This window comes from Oncorhynchus kisutch, linkage group LG11 (assembly GCF_002021735.2).
Source record: "Oncorhynchus kisutch isolate 150728-3 linkage group LG11, Okis_V2, whole genome shotgun sequence".
NCBI classification, from domain to species: domain Eukaryota; kingdom Metazoa; phylum Chordata; class Actinopteri; order Salmoniformes; family Salmonidae; genus Oncorhynchus; species Oncorhynchus kisutch.
The window spans coordinates 46,081,600-46,105,108 of NC_034184.2; the positions used below are offsets into that span (position 1 = coordinate 46,081,600).

At 41.5% G+C, this 23,509-nt stretch overlaps 1 protein-coding gene across 2 annotated transcripts in view; it reads right to left on the reverse strand.

Annotated features, from left to right (window-relative positions):
• LOC109899068 (DNA nucleotidylexotransferase) overlaps positions 1-23,509 on the reverse strand; it is a 140,468-nt gene that overhangs the window by 96,634 nt on the left and 20,325 nt on the right. For both annotated transcript variants that reach the window (XM_020494119.2, XM_020494118.2), the window contains exons 4-7: positions 10,103-10,273; positions 3,613-3,684; positions 3,278-3,401; positions 2,473-2,605 (exon numbers count right to left, since the gene is read on the reverse strand). In XM_020494119.2, the coding sequence (XP_020349708.1) occupies positions 2,473-2,605; positions 3,278-3,401; positions 3,613-3,684; positions 10,103-10,273 (500 nt within the window). The remainder of the gene's footprint in view (positions 1-2,472; positions 2,606-3,277; positions 3,402-3,612; positions 3,685-10,102; positions 10,274-23,509) is intronic.

Below are 23,509 nucleotides of genomic sequence, written 5' to 3' on the forward strand. Positions count from 1 at the left end.
AATTGTTTACAGACAGATATTTCACTTATAATTCACTGTATCACAATACCAATGGGTCAGAAGTTTACATACACTAAGTTGACTGTGCCTCTAAACAGCTTGGAAAATTCCAGAAAATGATGTCTTGGCTTTAGAAGCTTCTGATAGGCTAATTGACATTATTTGAGTCAATTGGAGGTGTACCTGTGGATGTATTTCAAAGCTTACTTCAAACTCAGTGCCTCTTTGCTTGACATCATGGGAAAAAAAAAAAAATATTAACCGAAACCTCAGAAAAACAACTGTAGACCTCCACAAGTCTGGTTCATCCTTGGGAGAAATTTCCAAACGCCTGAAGGTACCACGTTCATCTGTACAAACAAAAGTACGCAAGTATAAACACCATGTGACCACGCAGACGTCATACCGCTCAGCAAGGAGATGCGTTCTGTCTCCTAGAGATGAACATACTTTGGTGTGAAAAGTGCAAATCAATCCCAGAACAACAGCAAAGGACATTGTGAAGATACTGGAGGAAACAGGTACAAAAGAATCTATAGCCACAGTCAAACAAGTCCTATATCGACATAACCTGAAAGGCCGCTCAGCAAGGAAGAAGCCACTGCTCCAAAACCGCCATAAAAAAAGCTGGTGACAAAGATCGTACTTTTTGGAGAAATGTCAACTGGTCTGATGAAACAGAAATAGAACTGTTTGGCCATAATGACCATCGTTATGTTTGGAGGAAAAAGAGGGATGCTTGCAAGCTGAAGAACACCATCCCAACCGTGAAGCACGGGGGTGGCAGCATCATGTTGTGGGGGTGCTTTGCTGCAGGAGGGACTGGTGCACTTCACAAAATAGATGGCATCATGAGGTAGGAAAATTATCTGGATACATTGAAGCAACATCTCAAGACATCAGTCAGGAAGTTAAAGCTTGGTCACAAATGGGTCTTCCATATGGACAATGACCCCAAGCATACTTCCAAAGTTGTGGCTTAAGGACAACAAAGTCAAGGTATTGGAATGGCCATCACAAAACCCTGACCTCAATCCTATAGAAAATATGTGGGCAGAACTGGAAAAGAGTATGCGAGCAAGGATGTCTACAAACCTGATTCAGTTACACCAGCTCTGTCAGGAGGAATGGGCCAAAATTCACCCAACTTATTGTGGGAAGTTTGTGGAAGGCTACCTGAAACATTTTAACCAAGTTAAACAATTTAAAGGCAATGCTACCAAATACTAATCGAGTGTATGTACACTTCTGACCCACTGGGAATGTGATGAAATAAATAAAATCTGAAATAAATCATTCTCTCTCTACTTTTATTCTGACATTTCACATTCTTAAAATAAAGTGGTGATCCTAACTGACTTAAAACAGGGAATTTTTACTAGGATTAAATGTCAGGAATTGTGAAAAACTGAGTTTAAATATATTTGGCTTAGGTGTATGTAAACTTCCGACTTCAACTGTAAGTGTTACAGACTGTTGGCTAACCAGCAGCAGGCCTGTCATTCCCATAGAGAAGAGAAGCACATGTCCTTATGGCAGACTGCTCTTGCATTATTTAACACCACACCACCACATTTTTACACCACCATAGAGCCCAGAGCTCCGAACTCACTGAAGCACACTGTGCCACACATAAATAGAGCACAACGGAAATTTACATAAAGAGCCTCCCTTTGTAGCCACCTAGCCAGCAATTTATGTGAATGTAGCTACTGTAGTAATTACTGTAGGGCACCCTATATGCTTGATGCTTCTATGCACACTCTTATCTCTTCTCTCTTGGTAGGAACTAACGAACCGTGTATGTCATAAAGTATGTAGAATGAACGCCTTGTGCATAACAGATATTGGAGTAAGTCAATGCAGATTGAACTGTCCAATTTATTTCTCTATCACTTTTTCACAAGCACATGCACACACATGCAAGTGCATGCACAAATATGCACACACACACACAAATTACAGAGGGGATTTCCTAGACTCTAGGGAATCCCCACTCTGTAATGTGTGTGTGTGTGTGTGTGTGTGTGTGTGTGTGTGTGTGTGTGTGTGTGTGTGTGTGTGTGTGTGTGTGTGTGTGTGTGTGTGTGTGTGTGTGTGTGTGTGTGTGTGTGTGTGTGTGTGTGTGTGTGTGTGTGTGTGTGTGCGTGTGTGCGTGCGTGCATGCGTGTGTGTGCTTGTGAAAAAGTCAGAGAGAATCAATTGGACAGCTAGAGGGTCATGGACCCGCTCATGGTTTGTGTCATTCTTAAAAAATTAAAATGGGCTAAATAATATTAGAAATATAGTTCATTTAATGTTCCAAGTGTCATTTGATTCCTGCAACAGTGGGGTTGTATTCATCAGAAAACAACAAGGAACTAAGACTATTGCATACTGTACAGACAGTGTTGTATTTGACCTACTATGTCAAACTCTACAAACACTCAAATACATGTACACTGACAAGCTGAGACAAGAGTTGTACTGTACCTACGAAAGCCACCTGTCAGAGCCAGTATAGCATCGGGTGCGATCCAGTGGACTGTCTCTTCGATGATGCATCCAAGAGCTTTGGCCTCGGCTTTACTGACAGCCTTGGAGATGTCACTGTAATACAGGAAACCTGAAGGGAAAATGTCAAAATCGGTCTGTCTGAAGTGGGCAATAGCTGCAGTAGAATTGTGGAGGATGTACAGTATAGTAATTTACCTGTAATTCTGGAAGTATTCAAGAATTTTGTGGATGTTCATAACATGTCAAATATATAATGTAATAACAATAAATATCAACTAGAATCACAAAGCTGTTAAATATTCTCCTGAGTATAACCTATCAACTTAGTGAATACTTTTGCTGTTTGATATGAAGATTTCAACATGGAATATATTTGATGTTTTAAACGTGCTGATGTAAAGCTACATGAAACGTATCATGCTGCATGACATACTCATGTGCAAATTAAATGTCTCATACATGGGGAATGCATTTAACACTGCACACCCAAGTGCAAAAGCTCTCTGAGCCCAAATAAATACAATTAAGAGTGAGAATATAACCTAATTGATGTTCAAGCACTACAGGTATTATTCTAAATTCATGTGACAATAAGAAATATGCTATTTTCTCTCTCCTGACTTGCCCTCCACTTCTGTACTCGCCTCGCCTTTCCTCTCTACCTTTCTCCTCCACTCTTCCGAGTTGACAATCATGGATGTTTCAAAATATATACTGTATATACATGTATGTTGTGATATCAAAAGAAAGAGAAGAGGTTGTGTGCCACTCCTGTTTATACCAGCTCTCTGCATCCTGTTCAACTGGATGTTGGGCTCGGTCAAAATCTCCTGGAGTGAGCGCAGCCCTCTGCGGTACCACTTCTCAGCTGTTTTGGGTCCAACCCCGAACACACTGGTGAACAGCTGGCAGGGGAGGACAGATGTACTCAAGAGAACATATTGTCAGATTGGACCTCTTTGGGAGGCGGAATTACTTGTACTTGTACTATTTAAATACTTAATGGCAGCATTTGTAAGGTGTATACAATGATCATTTGGTGGAAATGTACAGGAAATACAAGCTATGGTGTGTCTATGACTTAAGAACTTAATAAGTTCCTTTTGAGCTACTTACCTTAAGTGCTTGATATCGTTCATCACACCGTATCTCTTCAACTTTAAAAGAGCGGCCAAATGTAAGGATCTCCTGTGGAAAATCAAGTAGACTACATTAATATATTGATTTTACCTGCCAAACTGCTGGTAAGTTCTACGTAATTTCTCTAAAAACAGTTATATAGCTTGAGTAATTGCTTTTCATTTCAGAACAGATTATACTTAAATCAAGTACCCCTTTGATGCTCATTTCCATTCCTATTCTATAAATTATATATTTGGTATGGTTAAGCATCGGATTAATTCCATAATAGCTGTAATGAAAAGCTCAGGATGTTATATTCCACAGCTCCAAATGTTTGCTTTGAACAGGCTTTGTTCCCGAGCCTAATAGTGTTCTCCTCTCTGGGGAGCAGAACTAATTTGCTGGTCACATTTTAAGTGTCTCCATATCACATTTATCAATGGGTGTAGTAAAGGGATCATCAACTAGATTCAGCCGATTCGGGATGATTTTTTCTCGAGCGCATGTTCAGGGGGCCAGAACATAATTACAAATGATTACAGAAAAGCAAAATTACCGCAATAAGGTTAGAAAACAGATATTTCAATATTTGACTAAAACATAATTATTTTCAACCCTGCTTACATTTGCAAATGATCACATACTGTATATCTCTCTATAATGCGTGGGAATACTTTGGAACAGATTTCCAAAATTAAAATCACTTTATGTCCAACATTTAAAAAATAATGATTAAAAAAAGTAGCATTATTGTTTGCTCAGAAAATGTGGGGGGACCAAAACAAAATCGTACCGCAGTCCACCTGTTGGGGGACCCTGGTGTAGGATTAACACTCCAAATAACATCACAATTATCTAATAGAATCATAAATGGTCATCTCAGAGGACACAACTCGTGGAGAAGCGTTTACCAGTTTGAGATTAATATTGTAACAATGAACAGCAGCAGAAGACCTGAAAGTAGAATATACTTTTCTGCCTGTAGTTCACTGCTCAATGCTGATAATCAACTGTCAAGCCAATGCCAACCCTCCTCAAGCTCAGGGATATTGCTCTGACACACGTTCTCAATGGGGTGCACACACACACACACATGGTTCAGCACTAACACTGCCTCGGTGCTCACTACTAGCTACTACTAAGTTGGTTTCTAGCTTTTTCCTCTCTGATGTTCACTCAACAATACTCGACTCAGTGGTTGCTTACTGGGTGTCACTCCGATGTCCACGGACATGTGAAACGTTTGGGCTTCACTCTTTTTAGTTTCACTTTGTTTTGTATCATGTCACTGGTTTAGTTTTTTTGATTGTGTTCTGTAAGGAGCCACTATGAGAAGTAGGTTAGGTAATGACGGACTCTCAGCGAACACCTATATCAGGCAAAATGACAGTATGAGTGGTAATCTCAAGACAATTTCCTTTTTTACTTAACATAAAGAATTGTTATCCTTTTGGATAAAGACTGTGTCTGAGCTTTGAGAGGTTAGCTGTCAATCCTCTCTCTCTTCTTTCTCACCATGCATTTTCTTTGAGACGTTGCCTGAATTTCAGACCTGCATGGATTTGCCCATAGATCTCACCCAGCTGTGGCTTAGCATTCAATTCAAATAGGCATTCTCTGACACCCTACAGCCTGCATTATTACATTGATATATACTGATCTAATTAGTAGTTTTGTTTATTTATAAACATCTTTCTGAGGGAACCTCCGGTCAGGCAATTGAAGTTAAGAGAGGCTCACAATTAAACTTTTCATTTTAACATTTAACATGCCAAATCTAGTTTTCCAATTGATATATAGTTTGGCTATTTTCTTCAAAGAACTTCTTGTGGTGCCATGGTCAAAACCAACCTGAAGAGAACTGCTATGACCAACGCATCCACGAAGGCCAACTCAAGTGTTTGAGCACTGAAAATGGCTGCCACAGCCAGCCCTTCTGCTGCAGAGACCTTGTCTATGACCACACCTGTAGCTGAGCTAGCTAAAGAGCAAAGTAGCCTAAAAGGGGATATGGCTGCTCTCATCAGCACCTTGCTGGCACCTCTCCAAACTTCCATTGATGCATTTTGAGAAACAGTCAACACTTTTGGACAATGTCTCACTACAATGGAAGGTTCCACCACCGACAACACTGAGCGGGTTGTCGAACTGGAGAAGGCTGTCACAAGAAGAGAAGCTCTGCTATCAAAGGTAGATTCGTTGGAAGTGATATGCAATGATGTCTTTGACAAGCTGCCAGACCTCGTGTCATGCCCTGATCTGTTTCACCTGTCCCTGTGCTTGTCTCCACCCCCTCAAGGTGTTGCCCATCTTCCCCACTTATACTCTGTGTATTTATACCTGTGTTTTCTGCCTGTCTGTGCCAGTTTGTCTTGTTTGTTCAAGTCAACCAGTGTGTTATCTCAGTGCCTGTTTTTCTCCAGTCTCTCTTTTTCCCGTCCTGGTTTTTGACCCTTGCCTGTCCTGACCCTGTACCCGCCTGCCTGACCACTCTGCTTGTCCCTGACCCTGAGCCTGCCTGCCATCCTGTACCTTTGCTCCACATCTGGATTATTGACCCCTGCCTGCCTTGACCTGCCGTTTGCCTGCCCCTGTTGTTATAATAAACATTGTTACTTCACACAGTCTGCACTTGGGTCTTACCTTGATTCCTGATACCTCAACCAAGTGCACAGATCCCCACCCCCAAAACCAACCCAATGGAGCGGCCTAGGGGATCATTACTCGCCTGTATCCCTACTAAGACAAGGAATGTGCCATGCGCTGGGCGAGAGAGCATCAACAAAAATTCAGTGGGCAAGATATACATTTCTACCCGGACAAGAGTGCCAAACTCGTGAAGAAGGTCATCAAAGCCTGTCTCTACAAAAAGGGGATCAAGTTTCAGCTCCATCTTCAGGTCTTTAATGAGGGAGAGACCCTTACATTTGACAGACTGGACGAAGCTAAAGCAATCTATGCCCGGCGCTTGGAGTAACATTGATCGAGGAATGCTAACAGCCTGGCCGGCCAACCATGGCAGATGGATTAGCTAACGTTACTTTAATAGCATTTACTGGCTGGCTAGCCACTCACTGACTGTCTCCTAGCTGGTTATTATTTCATTCCAGGAGCACCCAAGGACATGTTCTTTTCTTTAGCTTTATGTAACTGGCTAGATGAGATTTCAGACATCAACAGTAACAGATACGTCACATTCTCACTTGATGGCTAACTAGCTGACAACCGAGATGTGGCTAGCTAGCTGGTTTTGGACATTGGAAACTTGACTGGCTTGCTAGCATGGCTAGATGAATGGCTATCTGCACACAATAACCAGGATACTTAATCATTAAAATGACTATTTGAATAAGGCTGGGGACTTAAACCACTTCATCATTTCAAACTGCTAGCTGGCTTCATTATTGTTGAATATTTGGTTAACTAACTAGTTAGCTACACCTAGAATCAAATGACTGATTTCCATTGTCCATGTAAGTAACTTAGCTGGCGTTAGCAACAATGTTTTCTGCATGAGCTTGAGCTCTCTAAAGACCACTTAATCCTATAATCTCAGGGTAGACTTTGGGGTGATTTCATAAGCTTTCATGCTTTTGAATGTTTAATTCAGTGTGTGTTTAGATACAGTATGTATTGTAGCTAAAATGTATTCAAATGTTATTTGTCACATGCTTTGTAAACTAACAGTGAAACGCTTACTTATGGATCCTTCCCAACAACAACTTGGCTATATGTAGCCTTTATTTAACTAGATAAGTCAGTTAAGAACAAATTCTTATTTACAATGACTGCTTACCCCTGCCAAACCCGGATGACACTGGACCAATTGTACGCCGCCCTATGGGACTCAAATCAAATCAAAGGGTATTTGTCACATGCGCCAAATACAACAACCTTACAGTGAAATGTTTACTTACATTCTCTAATCATGGCCAGTTGTGATACAGCCTGGACTCAAACCAGGATGTCTGTAGTGACACCTCTAGCATTGAGATGCAGGGCCTTAGCCCACTGTGCCACTCAGGAGCAGAATATCAAGTCGATGTGTAGGGGTATGAGGTAATTGACGTAGATATGTACATATACAGTGGGGCAAAAAAGTATTTAGTCAGCCACCAATTGTGCAAGTTCTCCCACTTAAAAAGATGAGAGAGGCCTGCAATTTTCATCATAGGTACACTTCAACTATGACAGACAAAATGAGAAAAAAAATCCAGAAAATCACATTGTAGGTTTTTTTATGAATTTAATTGCAAATTATGGTGGAAATAATAGTCATTTTTGATTACAACGTGCAGATAGGCTCTAGTTGTTTTCAGTGGTGCAAAGTACTTAAGTATAAATACTTTAAAATAGTACTTAAGTCGTTTTTTGGGTATCTGTACTTTACAATTTATATTTTTGGCAACTTTTACTTTTACTTCACAACATTCCTAAATAAAATAATGTACTTTTTACTCCATACATTTTCCCTGACACCCAAAAGTACTCATTACATTTTGACAGGAAAATGGCCCAATTCACACACATCCCTGGTAATCACCACTGCTTCTGATCTGGCAGATTCACTATACACAAATGCTTCATTTGCAAATTATGTCTGAGTGTTGGATTGTACCCCTGGCTATCAGTCAATAAAAATAAAATACAAATTGTTCCTTCTGGTTTGCTTTATACTTTTACTTTTGATACTTAAGGACATTTTAGCAATTCCATTTACTTTTGATACTACCATGCTGTGTTGTCATGTGTTGCTGCCATGCTATGTTGTTGTCTTAGGTCTCTCTTTATGTAATGTTGTGTTGTCTCTCTTGTCATGATGTGTGTTTTGTCCTATATTTATATTTGATTTTTTATTTTTTTTTATCCCAGCCCCCGTACCCGCAGGAGTCCTCTTGGTCGGCCTTCATTGTAAGTAAGAATTGGTTCAGCCCTAATGTTGGAAACAGTCCTAATGTAGTTTTTTTTCCCTTAACAGTGACTACATTTCCATCCACAGTTTTTATGTTAAGTTGTACCGTAGAAAAAAAATAATCACGACAGCTGTGATGGAAACAGGACATCTCTGTACAATTTTATAAATGTCGACAGTTCGTTCGACATGATGGGATCTAATCTGTGTCGGTAAAAATTGTGAGAAATGGCGGTGGAAGCGTCTTTATGTGCAAATAACGATATAATAACCATCATATCGAAGTAATGCGTTGACATAGTGTGTTGTCCCCCCACTACGACTCAGGAAACCATGTAGTTATATTAGACTAAAGATGAAATAAGTTACGATGAACTTCACAGGGTGGTGAAAGTGCACAATGATCTTGATGCTCCTTTCCAATAAATATTGAGGGTCTTATTCTGGTGACATGATGATCAATGCTTGACTGCCTTTTGACAACAACAGAAATATTCTCACTCTCATCCATAATAATGTCATCATGTAGACTAGCCTACCCACACAGCCTACCTGCACTGTATCTGCGAGCTGTTGGCTAGAGAGAACGTGCCAAGACCAGAGTAGACACATTTGCTATTTAACACAACAGTTTTTGTGACAAAATCAGTAGAGTTGAAAATGCAACGGAAACACATTGAAATACATCTATTTTTAGTACATGAAAACTTAAGCGGAAAACCTTGTATCTGTGCCATCATGGCATCTGTGACAGCATGTGCAACACCGTTGAAGCTATCATCCATTTTAAAGTGGCATGCGCCATGCTCTACCAACTGAGCTACAGAGGACCAACATGTGGGTAGTGGACAAGTGCACACTTCAGGAAAAAGTTAAAGTATTGAGATGCATAGCCAGCGGGGAGACTCCAATCTTCCAAGAGCCCAAACATTGACATCTATTTGGCCAAAACAGAATGTGCTATACTGTACTGTATTGTACTGTACTGTACTGTACTTGAGTTTCTTACAAATGAAGAAAGGGTCCATGGACTATTGATGTAGTGGTCTTGAGCTTGAGACCACTTGAGACAACATAAATTTGGTCTTGAACTTATTACGGTCTCAACTCACTGAATCTGGATCTTGGGACCAATGACCTGGTATAAATCTTTGTCTTGGCTCCTTTATATTACCTTAGTCTTTGGTTTACAAACTGTAGGCAACTCAATTTGAAAAAGACAATACTCGCTGATCACTAAATGGTGGAAGCCCTCAATGGCAATGTCTATACTAAAACAAGTTAGATCCATCCAGAGTCCTCCATTTATCTCTATGATTATTACTTGACACTGAAACGCCAGTTATTTTTCCAAAATAAGTATAGGATAATTTAAACATTTAACATAATTAATTAGATGCATAAGTAATTCAATCAATCAGAAAGGTTCATTTTCGTACAATCAAGACTGAACACTTCACAGAGAACAATATAGATTATATTTCTCTAGATTAAATGTTAAAGTTTAGAAAATCCATTTACACATTAATGTTACTCTTTAGTTAATGTGGTATGCAGTGGAGATGATATTACCTCCATGACAGCCTTGGTGTGTTCCCCCAGGCAGGGGAGGCCCTGGATGGCCTCCAGACAGTGCACTGCTGACGGCAGACTCTTCAGGACTGAGGCTGCTTGACGGAATGCCAGGCATGGACCCTTACTTTCATTGAACTCAGAACTTTCAGCCAGCTCCTCCATCACATCCTACAGAGAAGAGGGGTGAATGGGAGAGAGAGAGAGAGAGAGAGAGAGAGAGAGGCACAATGAGAGGAGAGGGATGTGAGAAATTTGAAGATGAGAAACAAAGATGAAAAGGGAAACCCAAAGGAATTGTGATATGAGGTCAGAGAAATAGAGGCATGGGAGAGGACAGAGAGAAAAACAAAGGGAGCGATAGTGTGTGGAAAGAGAGAGAGATATGTCAGGTGTGCACTCAAACATCAGATGCACTGACCCGTGGTGACAGCCAGACAGGGATCGGAGTACACAGTCCCCCTCTCTCCTTTCCCTCTCCTTCTCTACCCCCATCCATCTGTCTTCCCGCCGTGGTAGGCCCAGGCGCACAGGACTTCTACTGGATGACCGCACAGCGACATTTTGGTCGGTGTGCGCCAGAGAGGAACCTGTCATTTTCCACTTGTTGACAAAAGGCTCCTCAGGGGCCTGCAGTGCTCTTTCCTTTCTGACACAACATGGTGGTTCAAACGAAAGTAAAGAACAACTGTCGGGAGTTTTCCCTTTTGTTATTTTCAGAAGAAGGATTTGGCCGGGGGGGAGGGGGCGGGTTTATGCATGAGCTGTCCCAGAGGACACCATGTTCCAGGGAAGAGAAGCTTCCGTACTCAATACCTATTGCTCTGCATTGATATACAGAACAGACTCGTGGTAAATGTAGGTATGTACAGTCAGGTCCATAATTAATGGCACCCTTGATAAAGATTGCATGCTAAAAAATGGGAAATTATATTATTTTATACTAAGGAGGAGATTTGAGAAGGAGATTTTTCTTAACAAGCAATAAAAAAAATAGGGATCGAAATGTTGGGCTCCCTACCCTTGTGAGGATAAAACCACTGTGACTTTTTCGAAAATGTTTTATGAGATTGGAGAACACACTGAAAGGAATCTTAAAACATTCCTCCATACATCTTTCCAGCTCCTGGATATCCTTTGTCTGCGCTTATGGACTGCCCTCTTGAAATCAGACCACCGATTTTCAATGGGGTTCAAGTCTGACTGTGGCAGAGGCAGGCAGGTTTTTGGCCACAAGTGGATCTTCCATCAAGACAATAACCCCAAGCACATATCCAAATCTACAAAGAAATGGTTAATTAATCCAAAAAACTCCCTAGTCCTTGCCAATGACAAGCATACCCATAACATGATGCAGCTACCACCATGCTTGAACATATGAAGAGTGGTACTCGGTAATGTGGTGTTGGTTTTTCCCCAGGACATCAAGTTAATATCAGGTATCAAGGTAAGACCCAGATGCAGACATGTCCAATTGACTATAGTTTAATATTCCAACAGGGGCAGGCAAAAGACAGGTCAAGGCAGGCAGGGGTCAGTAAACCAGAGGTGGGGCAAAGGTACAGGTCAGGGGCGGGCAGAGTGGTCAGGCAGGTGGGCTCAGAGTCAGGACAGGAGAGGGTCAAGGAGGGCGAGAATAACCAGGAGGGCGAGAAAAAGAGAGACTGGGAAAAGCAGGAGCTGATAACAAAAATGCTGGTTGCCTTGACAAACATGACGAACTGGCTACAGACAAACATAGAACACAGGTATAAATGCACAGGGGATACTGGGGAAGAAGGGGGACACCTGGAGGGGGGGTGGAGACAATCACAAGGACAGGTGAAACAGATCAGATTGTGACAGTTAATTTCTTTGCCACATTTTTTGCAGTTTAACTTTAATGTCTTATTGCAAACAGGATTCATGTTTTGGAATATTTGTATTCTGAACAAGCTTCCTTCTTTTCACTCTGTCATTTAGGTTAGTTTGGTGGAGTAACTACAATGTTGTGATCCACCTCAGTTTCTCCTATCACAGCCATTAAACCCAGTAACTGTTTTAAAGTCACCATTGGCCTCATAATGAAATCCCTGAGCGGTATTCTTCCTCTCCGGCAACTGAGTTAGGAAGGACGCCTGTATCTTTGTAGTGACTGGGTGTAATGATACACCATCCAAAGTGTACTTAATAACTAAACCATGCTTAAAAAGTGATATTCAATGTTTGCTTTTTTTACCAATAGATGTCCTTCTTTGCAAGGCATTGAAAAACCTACCTGGTCCTTTTCGTTGAATCTGTGTTTGAAATGCACTGCTCGGCTGAGGGACCTTACAGATAATTGTATTTTGTGGGGTACAGAGATGGGATTGTCATTGAAAAATCATGTTAAACAATATTATTGCACACAGATTGAGTCAATGCAACTTATTATGTAACTTGTTAAGCACATTTTTACTCCTGAACTTATTTAGGCTTGCCATAACAAAGGGGTTGAATACTTATTCACTCAAGACATTCTGGCTTTTCATTTTGTATTAATTTGTACAAATGTATAATAACATAATTCCACTTTGATATTATGGGGTTTTGTGTGTAGGTCAGTGACACAAAATCTCAATGTAATTCATTTTAAATTAAGGCTGTAATACAACAAAATGTGGGAAAGTTTGCATGCTTTTTCTCTCCTGGTCTGGTTGAGTAGTGAGCTAGATCAGTGCAGTCACCAACAGTGTGGCCGGGCCATGGGTGATCTGTCCAGACATGGTGCCTCGGGTCAGCAGGCAAGACCTGAGCCCAGCCTGGCAGGAGGCTCCACTGACCCGTTCACAACATGCAACGAGAGGATGACCTCAAACACACCAACAAGCACGCACAGACACACACACAAACACAAACACACAGGTAGTTCACACGCATGCATGCACACTCACACAACACACTCCCACGCATACACAGCTGGGCTCCCTTCACAGCATGAGATAACAAGAGGATTGAGGCCTTCATTGAGAGGGGTGAGAGGGCAGGCACCTGCTGTGCTGGGATACTCTGTCTGCACTGTTGGTCTGCCTGGAGGAGCTAGCTTGGTAGTATTGTAGCAGGGGGAGCATTAGCCATAATTGAACTAGAACAACTGTACAGAGTGGGGCAGGTTTCCACTGATTATGGGTAGAGACATCTTAGCTCTATTTGTCTAGTACAGGCATCGGTTGACTAGTACAGGTATCGTATGGCACCTGTGCCAAAGCCTTGCCTCAGCACACCAAACAATTGTATAAAATTGACAAAATAAGTGAAAGTGCATTTGTTTTGAATTTGCATTGGTTTTCCATAATTGCTACTGCTTTGGTCCTGACCACGTTCCTGAGAGTATTTCTTATGCGTGAAGATAATGTGTCTTGAGAGTACTTTTAAATGAAGGTGAAGGGGGTGTAGTGAAGATGCATTAGGGGCGTCTCTTTCCAGAACGCGCTTTTTCCTGCCTTTCCGTGTGCTTTCATTGTTTGAATTATTGTTGAGTGTTAGTGTTTATAAATTCCCCATTACATACATCACCGGTAGTAAATTAACTACTAATCCCCATCATTTCTAATCTACAATGTTTGGTTACAGTAATTTCTGTTAACGTATCAATATACATTGGGGCAAAAAAGTATTTAGTCAGCCACCAATTGTGCACGTTCTCCTACTTAAAAAGATGAGAGAGGCCTGTAATTTTCATCATAGGTACACTTCAACTATGACAGACAAAATGAGGGGAAAAAATCCAGAAAATCACATTGTAGGATTTTGAATGAATTTATTTGCAAATGTTGGTGGAAAATAAGTATTTGGTCAATAACAAAAGTTTATCTCAATACTTTGTTATATACCCTTTGTTGGCAATGACAGAGGTCAAACGTTTTCTGTAAGTCTTCACAAGGTTTTCACACACTGTTGCTGGTATTTTGGCCCATTCCATGTTTGGGGCTGTTGCTTGGCAACACAGACTTTCAACTCCCTCCAAAGATTTTCTATGGGTTTGAGATCTGGAGACTGGCTAGGCCACTCCAGGACCTTGAAATGCTTCTTACGAAGCCACTCCTTCGTTGCCCGGGCGGTGTGTTTGGGATCATTGTCATGCTGAAAGACCCAGCCACGTTTCATCTTCAATGCCCTTGCTGATGGAAGGAGGTTTTCACTCAAAATCTCACGATACATGGCCCCATTCATTCTTTCCTTTACACGGATCAGTCGTCCTGGTCCCTTTGCAGAAAAACAGCCCCAAAGCATGATGTTTCCACCCCCATGCTTCACAGTAGGTATGGTGTTCTTTGGATGCAACTCAGCATTCTTTGTCCTCCAAACATGACGAGTTGAGTTTTTACCAAAATGTTATATTTTGGTTTCATCTGACCATATGACATTCTCCCAATCTTCTTCTGGATCATCCAAATGCTCTCTAGCAAACTTCAGACGGCCATGGACATGTACTGGCTTAAGCAGGGGGACACGTCTGGCACTGCAGGATTTGAGTCCCTGGCGGTGTAGTGTGTTACTGATGGTCCCAGCTCTCTGCAGGTCATTCACTAGGTCCTCCCATGTGGTTCTGAGATTTTTGCTCACCGTTCTTGTGATCATTTTGACCCACAGGGTGAGATCTTGCGTGGAGCCCCAGATCGAGGGAGATTATCAGTGGTCTTGTATGTCTTCCATTTCCTAATAATTGCTCCCACTGTTGATTTCTTCAAACCAAGCTGCTTACCTATTGCAGATTCAGTCTTCCCAGCCTGGTGCAGGTCTACAATATTGTTTCTGGTGTCCTTTGACAGCTCTTTGGTCTTGGCCATCGTGGTGTTTGGAGTGTGACTGTTTGAGGTTGTGGACAGGTGTCTTTTATACTGATAACAAGTTCAAACAGGTGCCATTAATACAGGTAACGAGTGGAGGACAGACGAGCCTCTTAAAGAAGAAGTTACAGGTTTGTGAGAGCCAGAAATCTTGCTTGTTTGTAGGTGACCAAATATTTATTTTCCACCATAATTTGCAAATAAATTCAGTAAAAATCCTACAATGTGATTTTCTGGAGAAAAAAATGCCAATTTTGTCTGTCATCGTTGAAGTGTACCTATGATGAAAATTACAGGCCTCTCTCATCTTTTTAAGTGGGAGAACTTGCACAATTGGTGGCTGACTAAATACTTTTTTGCCCCACTGTATTATTACAGTAATTTACCATTCTTGGAGTGGACACGTTGTATGCTACAGTTGTGAGAAACAAGTTTTAGTTTACTTCATACCATTTGAGAGTTTTGTCAATTTCTTTGTTGTCTTTTGTTTGGAGCGCACCATGTGAGTAAGTGTATCAGAGCACGCATAATAGTAACTGGCCTGCGCACAATGTATAAAAGTGCCCATTTGGGGATGTCTGATAGAGGAAACAAACTCTAGACCTCCTTTACTCCACACACAGAGATGCAAACAATGCTCTCCCCTGCCCTTCATTTGGCAAATCTGACCATAATTCTATCCTCCTGATTCCTGCTTACAAGCAAAAACTAAAGCAGGAAGTACCCGTGACTCGCTCAATACGGAAGTGGTCAGATGACGTGGATCCTAAGCTACAGGACTATTTTGCTAGCACAGACTGGAATATGTTCCGGGATTCATCCAATTGAATTGAGGAGTAGACCACCTCAGTCATCGGCTTCATCAATAAGTACATCGACAACGTCGTCCCCACAGTGACCTTACATACATATCCCAACCAAAAGCCATGGATTACAAGCAACATCCACATCGAGCTAAAGGCTAGAGCTCCCGCTTTCAAGGAGCGGGACACCAATCTGGACACTTATAAGACATCCTGCTATGCCCTCAGATGAACCATCAAACAGCAATACCTGATTAAGATTGAATCCTACTACACCGGCTCTGATGCTCATCGGATGTGGCAGGTCTTGAAAACTATTACGGACTACAAAGGGAAACCAGCCGCGAGCTACCCTTTGACGCGAGCCTACCAGACGAGCTAAATTACTTTTATGCTGGTTTTGAGGCAAGCAATACTGAAGCATACATGAGAGCACCAGCTGTTCTGGATGACTGTGTGATAACGCTCTTGGTAGCCGATGTGAGCAAGACCATTAAACAGGTCAACAGGTGAACATTCACAAAGCCGCGGGGCCAAACGGATTACCAGGACGTGTACTCAAAGCATGCGCGGACCAACTGGCAAGTGTCTTCACTGACATTTTCAACCTCTCCCTGACCAAGTCTGTAATACAACACTTTGCAGCTGAGCCGTTGTTACTCCTAGATGATTCCACTTCACAATAACAGAGCTTCCCCGGCCAACTGTAAGTGTTAACAGGGCAGAAATCTGACGAACTGACTTGCTGGAAAGGTGGCATCCTATGACGGTGACACGTTGAAAGTCGATTTTATGCACCTGTCAGCAACGGGTGTATCTGAACTAGCCGTATCCACTAATTTAAAAGAGTGTCCACATACTTTTGGCTGGACCCAGTTGATACATTGTTGCAGGTTTGCTTGCTAGAGCTCAAGACACAGAAAAGGAGACAGAGGCAGAGTAGGGTGATGAATGTGATTGAAAGAACCTATACCATGCTTTGCCAATCTCTAGCATCTCTACTTACCAGCTGTAAAGTGAAATGTGTCCGTCGCTATAAAATAAACGTCTGAATCTAACTTTTGTCCAAACCGCACCCTATTCCTGTTGAGTTAGACAGTGGGCTGCCATTAGACCACACACTTCACGCAAGACTTCCTGCCACAAAATCTACCACTGTCTACACAGCAGAAATACAGTTCGGTTTGGACAAAAGTTGGATTCAGACGTTTATTTGATATTGAGGGTCACGTTTCACTTTACGTCTGGTAAGTAGAGTTCCTAGATATTAGACATATGTCTTTGTTGACATTATATTTTTTCATGGTAGGGTTATTTTCTGTCCCAACCCACCAGAATGATTCACAACTCAGAGAGTCCAACCAATACACAACCTCTTGATGTTGTTTCCCAAATCTAGCTAGCTAGCTAACTTTAGCTGACCATATGCCTTGCTCTAACCTAACATTTCAACGTTACGGACAGTAATGGACAATATGATGACTTCTCTTTGTAAATCCATAACTATGTATGTTATTATTGCACTTTCTGATCTAGGCTCTTATGTTGGATCTTATTTTCTTTCAACCAGGAGAGAGAGTACAAAAGGGAGGCCAGCCTTCAACGACAGCTTTGTAAAGCTGGGAGAACTCTGATACATTGCCAAAGAGGGTGAGTAAACATTGTCTTGTCACCAAATAAAACCAGTGCCACTTCATGTCCTGGGCCCATATTCATAAAGTGTCTTGTAACTTCCTATCCTGTAGCCCTCAAATTCAAGAGGAAGCCTAACCAGCTGACTTCCTATCATTTAACAGAACAATATCTCTATGTCATGCTGGGTTGAGGGCCTCTAGGTCTGTGTGAGGGACATGCAAGAACACAGTCGTCCACTTTTGTTATGAGTAGTGTTAGCTAAAATTATGGATTAAAAAACGGTATATGCTTTGCACATAAACCCCTGTAAAAAAAAAAAATGCCAGAGATTTTCCATTGAGAACTGTAGCCTATTATAATGGCTTGATTACTGATACAATGGTGCATGTATTTGTCTTTCAGTTACACCTGTGTTGGCGCCGACAGCATCTGCAGACGTTGAGTCCAGATGCCGGGTGACCAAGCTATTGCATATGGAGAAGGCAACGTAAGTGACTGTGAGCTCCAACAAGACAAACATCAGACATGGACTGGGTCAAGTGGCTACAGATAACCTGCACTTCCTAGATTGGATAGTGAAGGAGGTCAGAGACAAGGGGATATCAATGTCTTCCATGCTTTTTTACTGCCGATCACTAAAGGCATTAGAAAAGGTGTTCAATTATCTTATAGCAGAACTAGGTGAAGATGCTTGCACGCTTGGAAAAAAGGGTTCCAAAGGGGTTATTTGTGGAGAGATAGTTCTACCAAGAACTGTTTTGATCTGAAGTACCCTTTCTGTAAGACAAGAGTTCTTTGTAATGCAAAGGGTTCTACCTAGAACGTTTAATATCCTAAGAACTGTTTTTGAAAGAAAGGATGATTCTTTCTTTGGAAGTCAAGAATGATTTTTCGGAAGGCAAGTGTTGTTTGGTTGGCAACAAGGGTTCTACATAGAGACATATTTCCAAGCATGCTCTATTGCAGGGTGATTTTCAGAACTGTTTGTTTTAATATCTGTGTTTTTGCACGTGAATTGATTTGGCCTGTAAACCAGGATTTTCTTAACACCACTGGGTTAGGGTATAACTAGGCCCTCAAAGAAAGGCCTTTTGATACACAATTTTGTATATATAGTGTATGTGGACACCCGTTCAAATTAGTTTAGTGGATTCGGCTTTTTCAGCCACACCCGTTGCTGACAGGTGTATAAAATTGAGCACACAGCCACGCACCTCCATAGACAAACCTTAGCAGTAGAATGGCCTTACTGAACAGCTCAATAACTTTCAACGTGGCACTGTCGAAGGATGCCACCTTTCCAACAAGCTGTCCCAGTCAACTGTAAGTGCTGTTATTGTGAAGTGGCAATATCTAGGCTCAGCCGTGAAATGGTAGGCCACACAAGCTCACAGAATGGGAGTTTGCCGAGTGCTGGGGCGCATAAAAATTGCCTGTCCTCGGTTTCAACACTTACTACAGAGTTCCAAATTGCCTCTGGAAGCAACATCAGCACAAGAGCTGTTCGTCGGGAGCTTCATGAAATAGGTTTACATGGCCTAAGAACACCATGCGCAATGCCAAGCGTCGGCTGGAGTGGTGTAAAGCTCACAGCCATTGGACTCTGGAGCAGTGGAAACATGTTCTCTGGAGTGATGATTCACTCTTCACCATCTGGCAGTCCGACAATCTGGGTTTGGCGGATGCTTGGAGAAGCAACCTGCCCCAATGCATTGTTCCAACAGTAACGTTTTTTGGAGGAGGAATAATGGTATGGGGCTGTTTTTCATGGTTTGGGCTAGGCCCCTTAGTTGCAGTGAAGGGAAATCTTAACTCTACAGCATAAAATGACATTCTAGATGATTCTAGAATGTCATTGTAGGGGATGGCCCTTTCCTGTTTCAGCATGACAATGCCCCGTGTACAAAGTGAGGGTCCATATAAAAATGGTTTGTCAAGATCGGATCGGTGTGGAAGAACTTGCTTGACTGGCCTGCACATTTCCATGACCTCAACGTCATCTAACACCTTTGGGATGAATTTGAACACTGAGGCCTAAGCCAGGACTAATAGCCCAACATCACTAATTATCTTGTGGATGACTGGAAGCAAGTTCCAGCAACAATGTTCCAACATCTAGTGGAAAGCCTTCCCATAAGAGTGGAGACTGTTATAGAAGCAAAGGTGACCAACTCCAAATTAATTCCCATGATGTTCAAGTAGCATACTTTTGGCCACGTTGAGTATGTGTAATTATTGTCATAAAAGTTTTTATTTTAAAGGCTACTAAGGCTGTTAGAACCATTCATTGATGTTTCTAGGAAGAACCCTCCAAAGATAAAACGGTTCTCGGTAGAACCTTTAACATATGGTTCTAGGCAGAACCCTTCATATAGGATTCTAGGTACAGTTGAAGTCGGAAGTTTACATACACTTAGGTTGGAGTCATTAAAACTCATTTTCAACCACTCCACAAATTTCTTATAAACAAACTATAGTTTTGGAAGTCGGTTAGGACATCTACTTTGTGCATGACACAAATAATTTTTCCAACAATTGGTTACAGACAGATGATTTCACTTACAATTCACTGTATCACAATTCCAGTGGGTCAGAAGTTTACATACACTAAGTTGACTGTGCCTTTAAACAGCTTGGAAAATTCCAGAAAATTATGTCATGGCTTTAGAAGCTTCTGATCGGCTAATTGACATCATTTGAGTCAATTGGAGGTGTACCTGTGGATGTATTTCAAGACCTACCTTCAAAATCAGTGCCTCTTTGCTTGACAGCATAGAAAAATCTAAAGAAATCAGCAAAGACCTCAGAAACAAAGTTATAGACCTCCACAAGTGTGGTTCATCCTTGGGAGAAATTTCCAAATGCCTGAAGGTACCACGTTCATCTGTACAAACAATAGTACGCAAGTATAAACACCACGGTACCACGCAGCCATCATACTGTTCAGGAAGGAGACGTGTTCTGTCTCCTAGAGATGAACGTACTTTGGTGCAAAAAGTGCAAATCAATCCCAGAACAACTGCAAATGACCTTGTGAAGATGCTGTAGGAAACAGGTACAAAAGTATCTATATCCACAGTAAAACGAGTCCTATATCGACATAACCTGAATGGCCGCTCAGCAAGGAAGAAGCCACTGCTCCAAAACCTCCATAAAAAAAGCCAGACTACGGTTTGCAACTGCACATGGTGACAAATATCGTACTTTTTGGAGAAATGTCCTCTGGTCTGATGAATCAAAAATAGAATTGTTTGGCCATAATGACCATTGTTATGTTTGGAGGAAAAAGGGGGAGTCTTGCAAGCCGAAGAACACCATCCCAACCGTGAAGCATGGGGGTGGCAGCATCATGTTGTAGGGGTGATTTTCTGCAGGAGTGACTGGTGCACTTTACAAAATAGATGGCTTCATGAGGGAGTAAAATGTGGATATATTGAAGCAACATCTCAAGACATCAGTCAGGAAGTCGAAGCTTGGTCACAAATGGGCCTTTCAAATGGATAATGACCTCAAGCATACTTCCAAAGTTGTGGCAAAATGGGAAAAACTAATTCAAGGTATTGAAGTGGCCATCACAAAGCCCTGACCTCAATCCTATAGAAAATCTGTGGGCAAAACTGAAAACATGTGTGTGAGCAAGGTCTACAAACCTGACTCGGTTACTGTCATTCTCTGACCTTTAATATCTCTGTTTTCTTTATATTTTGGTTAGGTCAGGGTGTGAGAAGGGTGGGTATGCTAGTTTTTGTATGTCTAGGGGTTTTGTAGGTCTATGTATTTACATGTCTATGGTGGCCTGATATGGTTCCCAATCAGAGGCAGCTGTTTATCATTGCCTCTGATTAGGGATTGTATTTAGGTGGCCCTTTTCCATTTTATGTTTGTGGGTTCTTGTTCTATTTTTAGTTGCCTGTCTGCACTACTCATATTAGCGTCACGGTTCGTTTTGTTGTTTTGTTTGTTTGTTCAGTGTTCATTCTTAAATGAAGAAGAATGTTCGCATACCACGCAGCACCTTGGTCTCCTCCTTACAACGAACGTGACAGAAGAACCCACCATAAAAGGACCAAGCAGCGTGTTTTGGAGGAGCAGACACCATGGACATTGTACGAGATTTTGGACGGTAAAGGATCCTGGACGTGGGAGGAAATATTGGCAGGAAAGGATCGACTGCCATGGGAGCAGGGGGAGATACGAGGGGACATGGTTAGCACGGAAGCCCGAGAGGCAGACTCAATAATTGGAGGCTCAGGCCTCCAACCTGACTCAGCTCATCTCCTCGTGTGCCCCACCCAAAACATTGTTTTATTGGGGTTTATATTTAGGTGGCCATTTTCCCTTTTGTGTTTGTGGGTTATTGTTCTATGTTTAGTTGTCTGTCTGCACTACTCATATTAGCTTCACAGTTCGTTTTGTTATTTTGTTTGTTTGTTCAGTGTTCATTCTTAAATAAAGAAGAATGTACGCATACCACGCTGTACCTTGGACTCCTCCTTACAACGAACATGACAGTTACACCAGCTCTGTCAGGAGGAATGGGCCAAAATTCACCCAACTTATTGTGGGATGCTTGTGGAAGGCTACCAGAAACATTTGAACCAAGTTAAACAATTTAAAGGCAATGCTACCAAATACGAATTGAGTGTATGTAAACTTCTGACCCACTGGGAATGTGATGAAAGAAATAAAAGCTGAAATGAATCATTCTCTTTACTATTATTCTGACATTTCACATTCTTAAAATAAAGTGGTGATCCTAACTGACACAGGGAATGTTTACTAGGATTAAATGTCAGGAATTGTGAAAAACTGAGTTTAAATATATTTGACTGAGGTGTATGTAAACTTCTGACTTCAACTGTATAAACATGTACAATGGGTTCTATGAGGAACTCTACATATAGGGTTCTAGGTGGAACCCTTTGCAAATGGTTCTACCTAGCACCTAAAAGGCTTCCCATATGGGGACAAGCCGAAGAACCCTATATGGTTCTATTTAGCACCTTTTTTTCCAAGAGTGTAGGTTGACAGAGACCAGGAACATAAGGCTGAAATCCAACAGATTGGAATGTAGCATGGCAAGACCCTCTCACAGTACAAAATCAGAGTTGTGTCTTCTTTGAATGGAGAGGGGAACTGCAGACAAAACTTTGATCAGGAACATCTTAGAGGAGTAAATTAGCCATTTACTTAAGGACACAGCACATCTTTACACCATCAAGGCACTGGATTTAGTGCTGAACTAATTGAGGCAGTTGTAGAATACAAGGACATTGCATTTTTGACTTAGCCTATGTTGTCAACAACCTTCCAGTATTCAGATTACAACATGCAAGAGAAATTCTGCACATCATCAGTAAAGATTTTGATTACATGGGTTAAGTTGATGAGGAAGATGAAGACTTTGAGATGGAAACACAACTCAGATACCCCCGAAAAAGGTACACTTGCACAAACATGGCACCACTGGTTAACAGTAGGCCACTAGAATGGAGCTTTTAATACACAACTGTCGTTCTACAGTGCATTCGGAAATTATTCAGGCCCGTTCCCTTTTTCAACATTTTGCTACATTACAGCTGTAAGTGTTTTCCTGTGGTGAAGGAGAAGCGGACCAAAATGCAGCGTGGTGGTTATTCATGTTCTTTAATAAAGGAACTAGACATGAAATAACTAACAAAACAATAAATGTGCGAAAACCTAAACAGTCCTATCTGGTGCAAACACAGAGACAGGAACAATCACCCACAAACACACAGTGAAACCCAGGCTACCTAAGTATGATTCTCAATCTATCTCAAACTAATGACACCTGCCTCTGATTGAGAACCATACTAGGCCGAAACATAGAAATACCCAAAACCTAGAAAAACAAACATAGACTGCCCACCCAACTCACGCCCTGACCATACTAAATAAATACAAAACAAAGGAAATAAAGGTCTGAACGTGACAACAGCCTTATTCTAAAATATATATTTTTTAAAATATCCTCATCAATCTACACACAGCACCCCATAATGACAATATATATATTTGCATAAGTATTCAGACCATTTGCTATGAGACTCGAAATTACGCTCAGATGCATCCTGTTTCCATTGATCCTCCTTGAAATGTTTCTACAACTGGATTGGCGTCTAACTGTAGTAAATTGAATT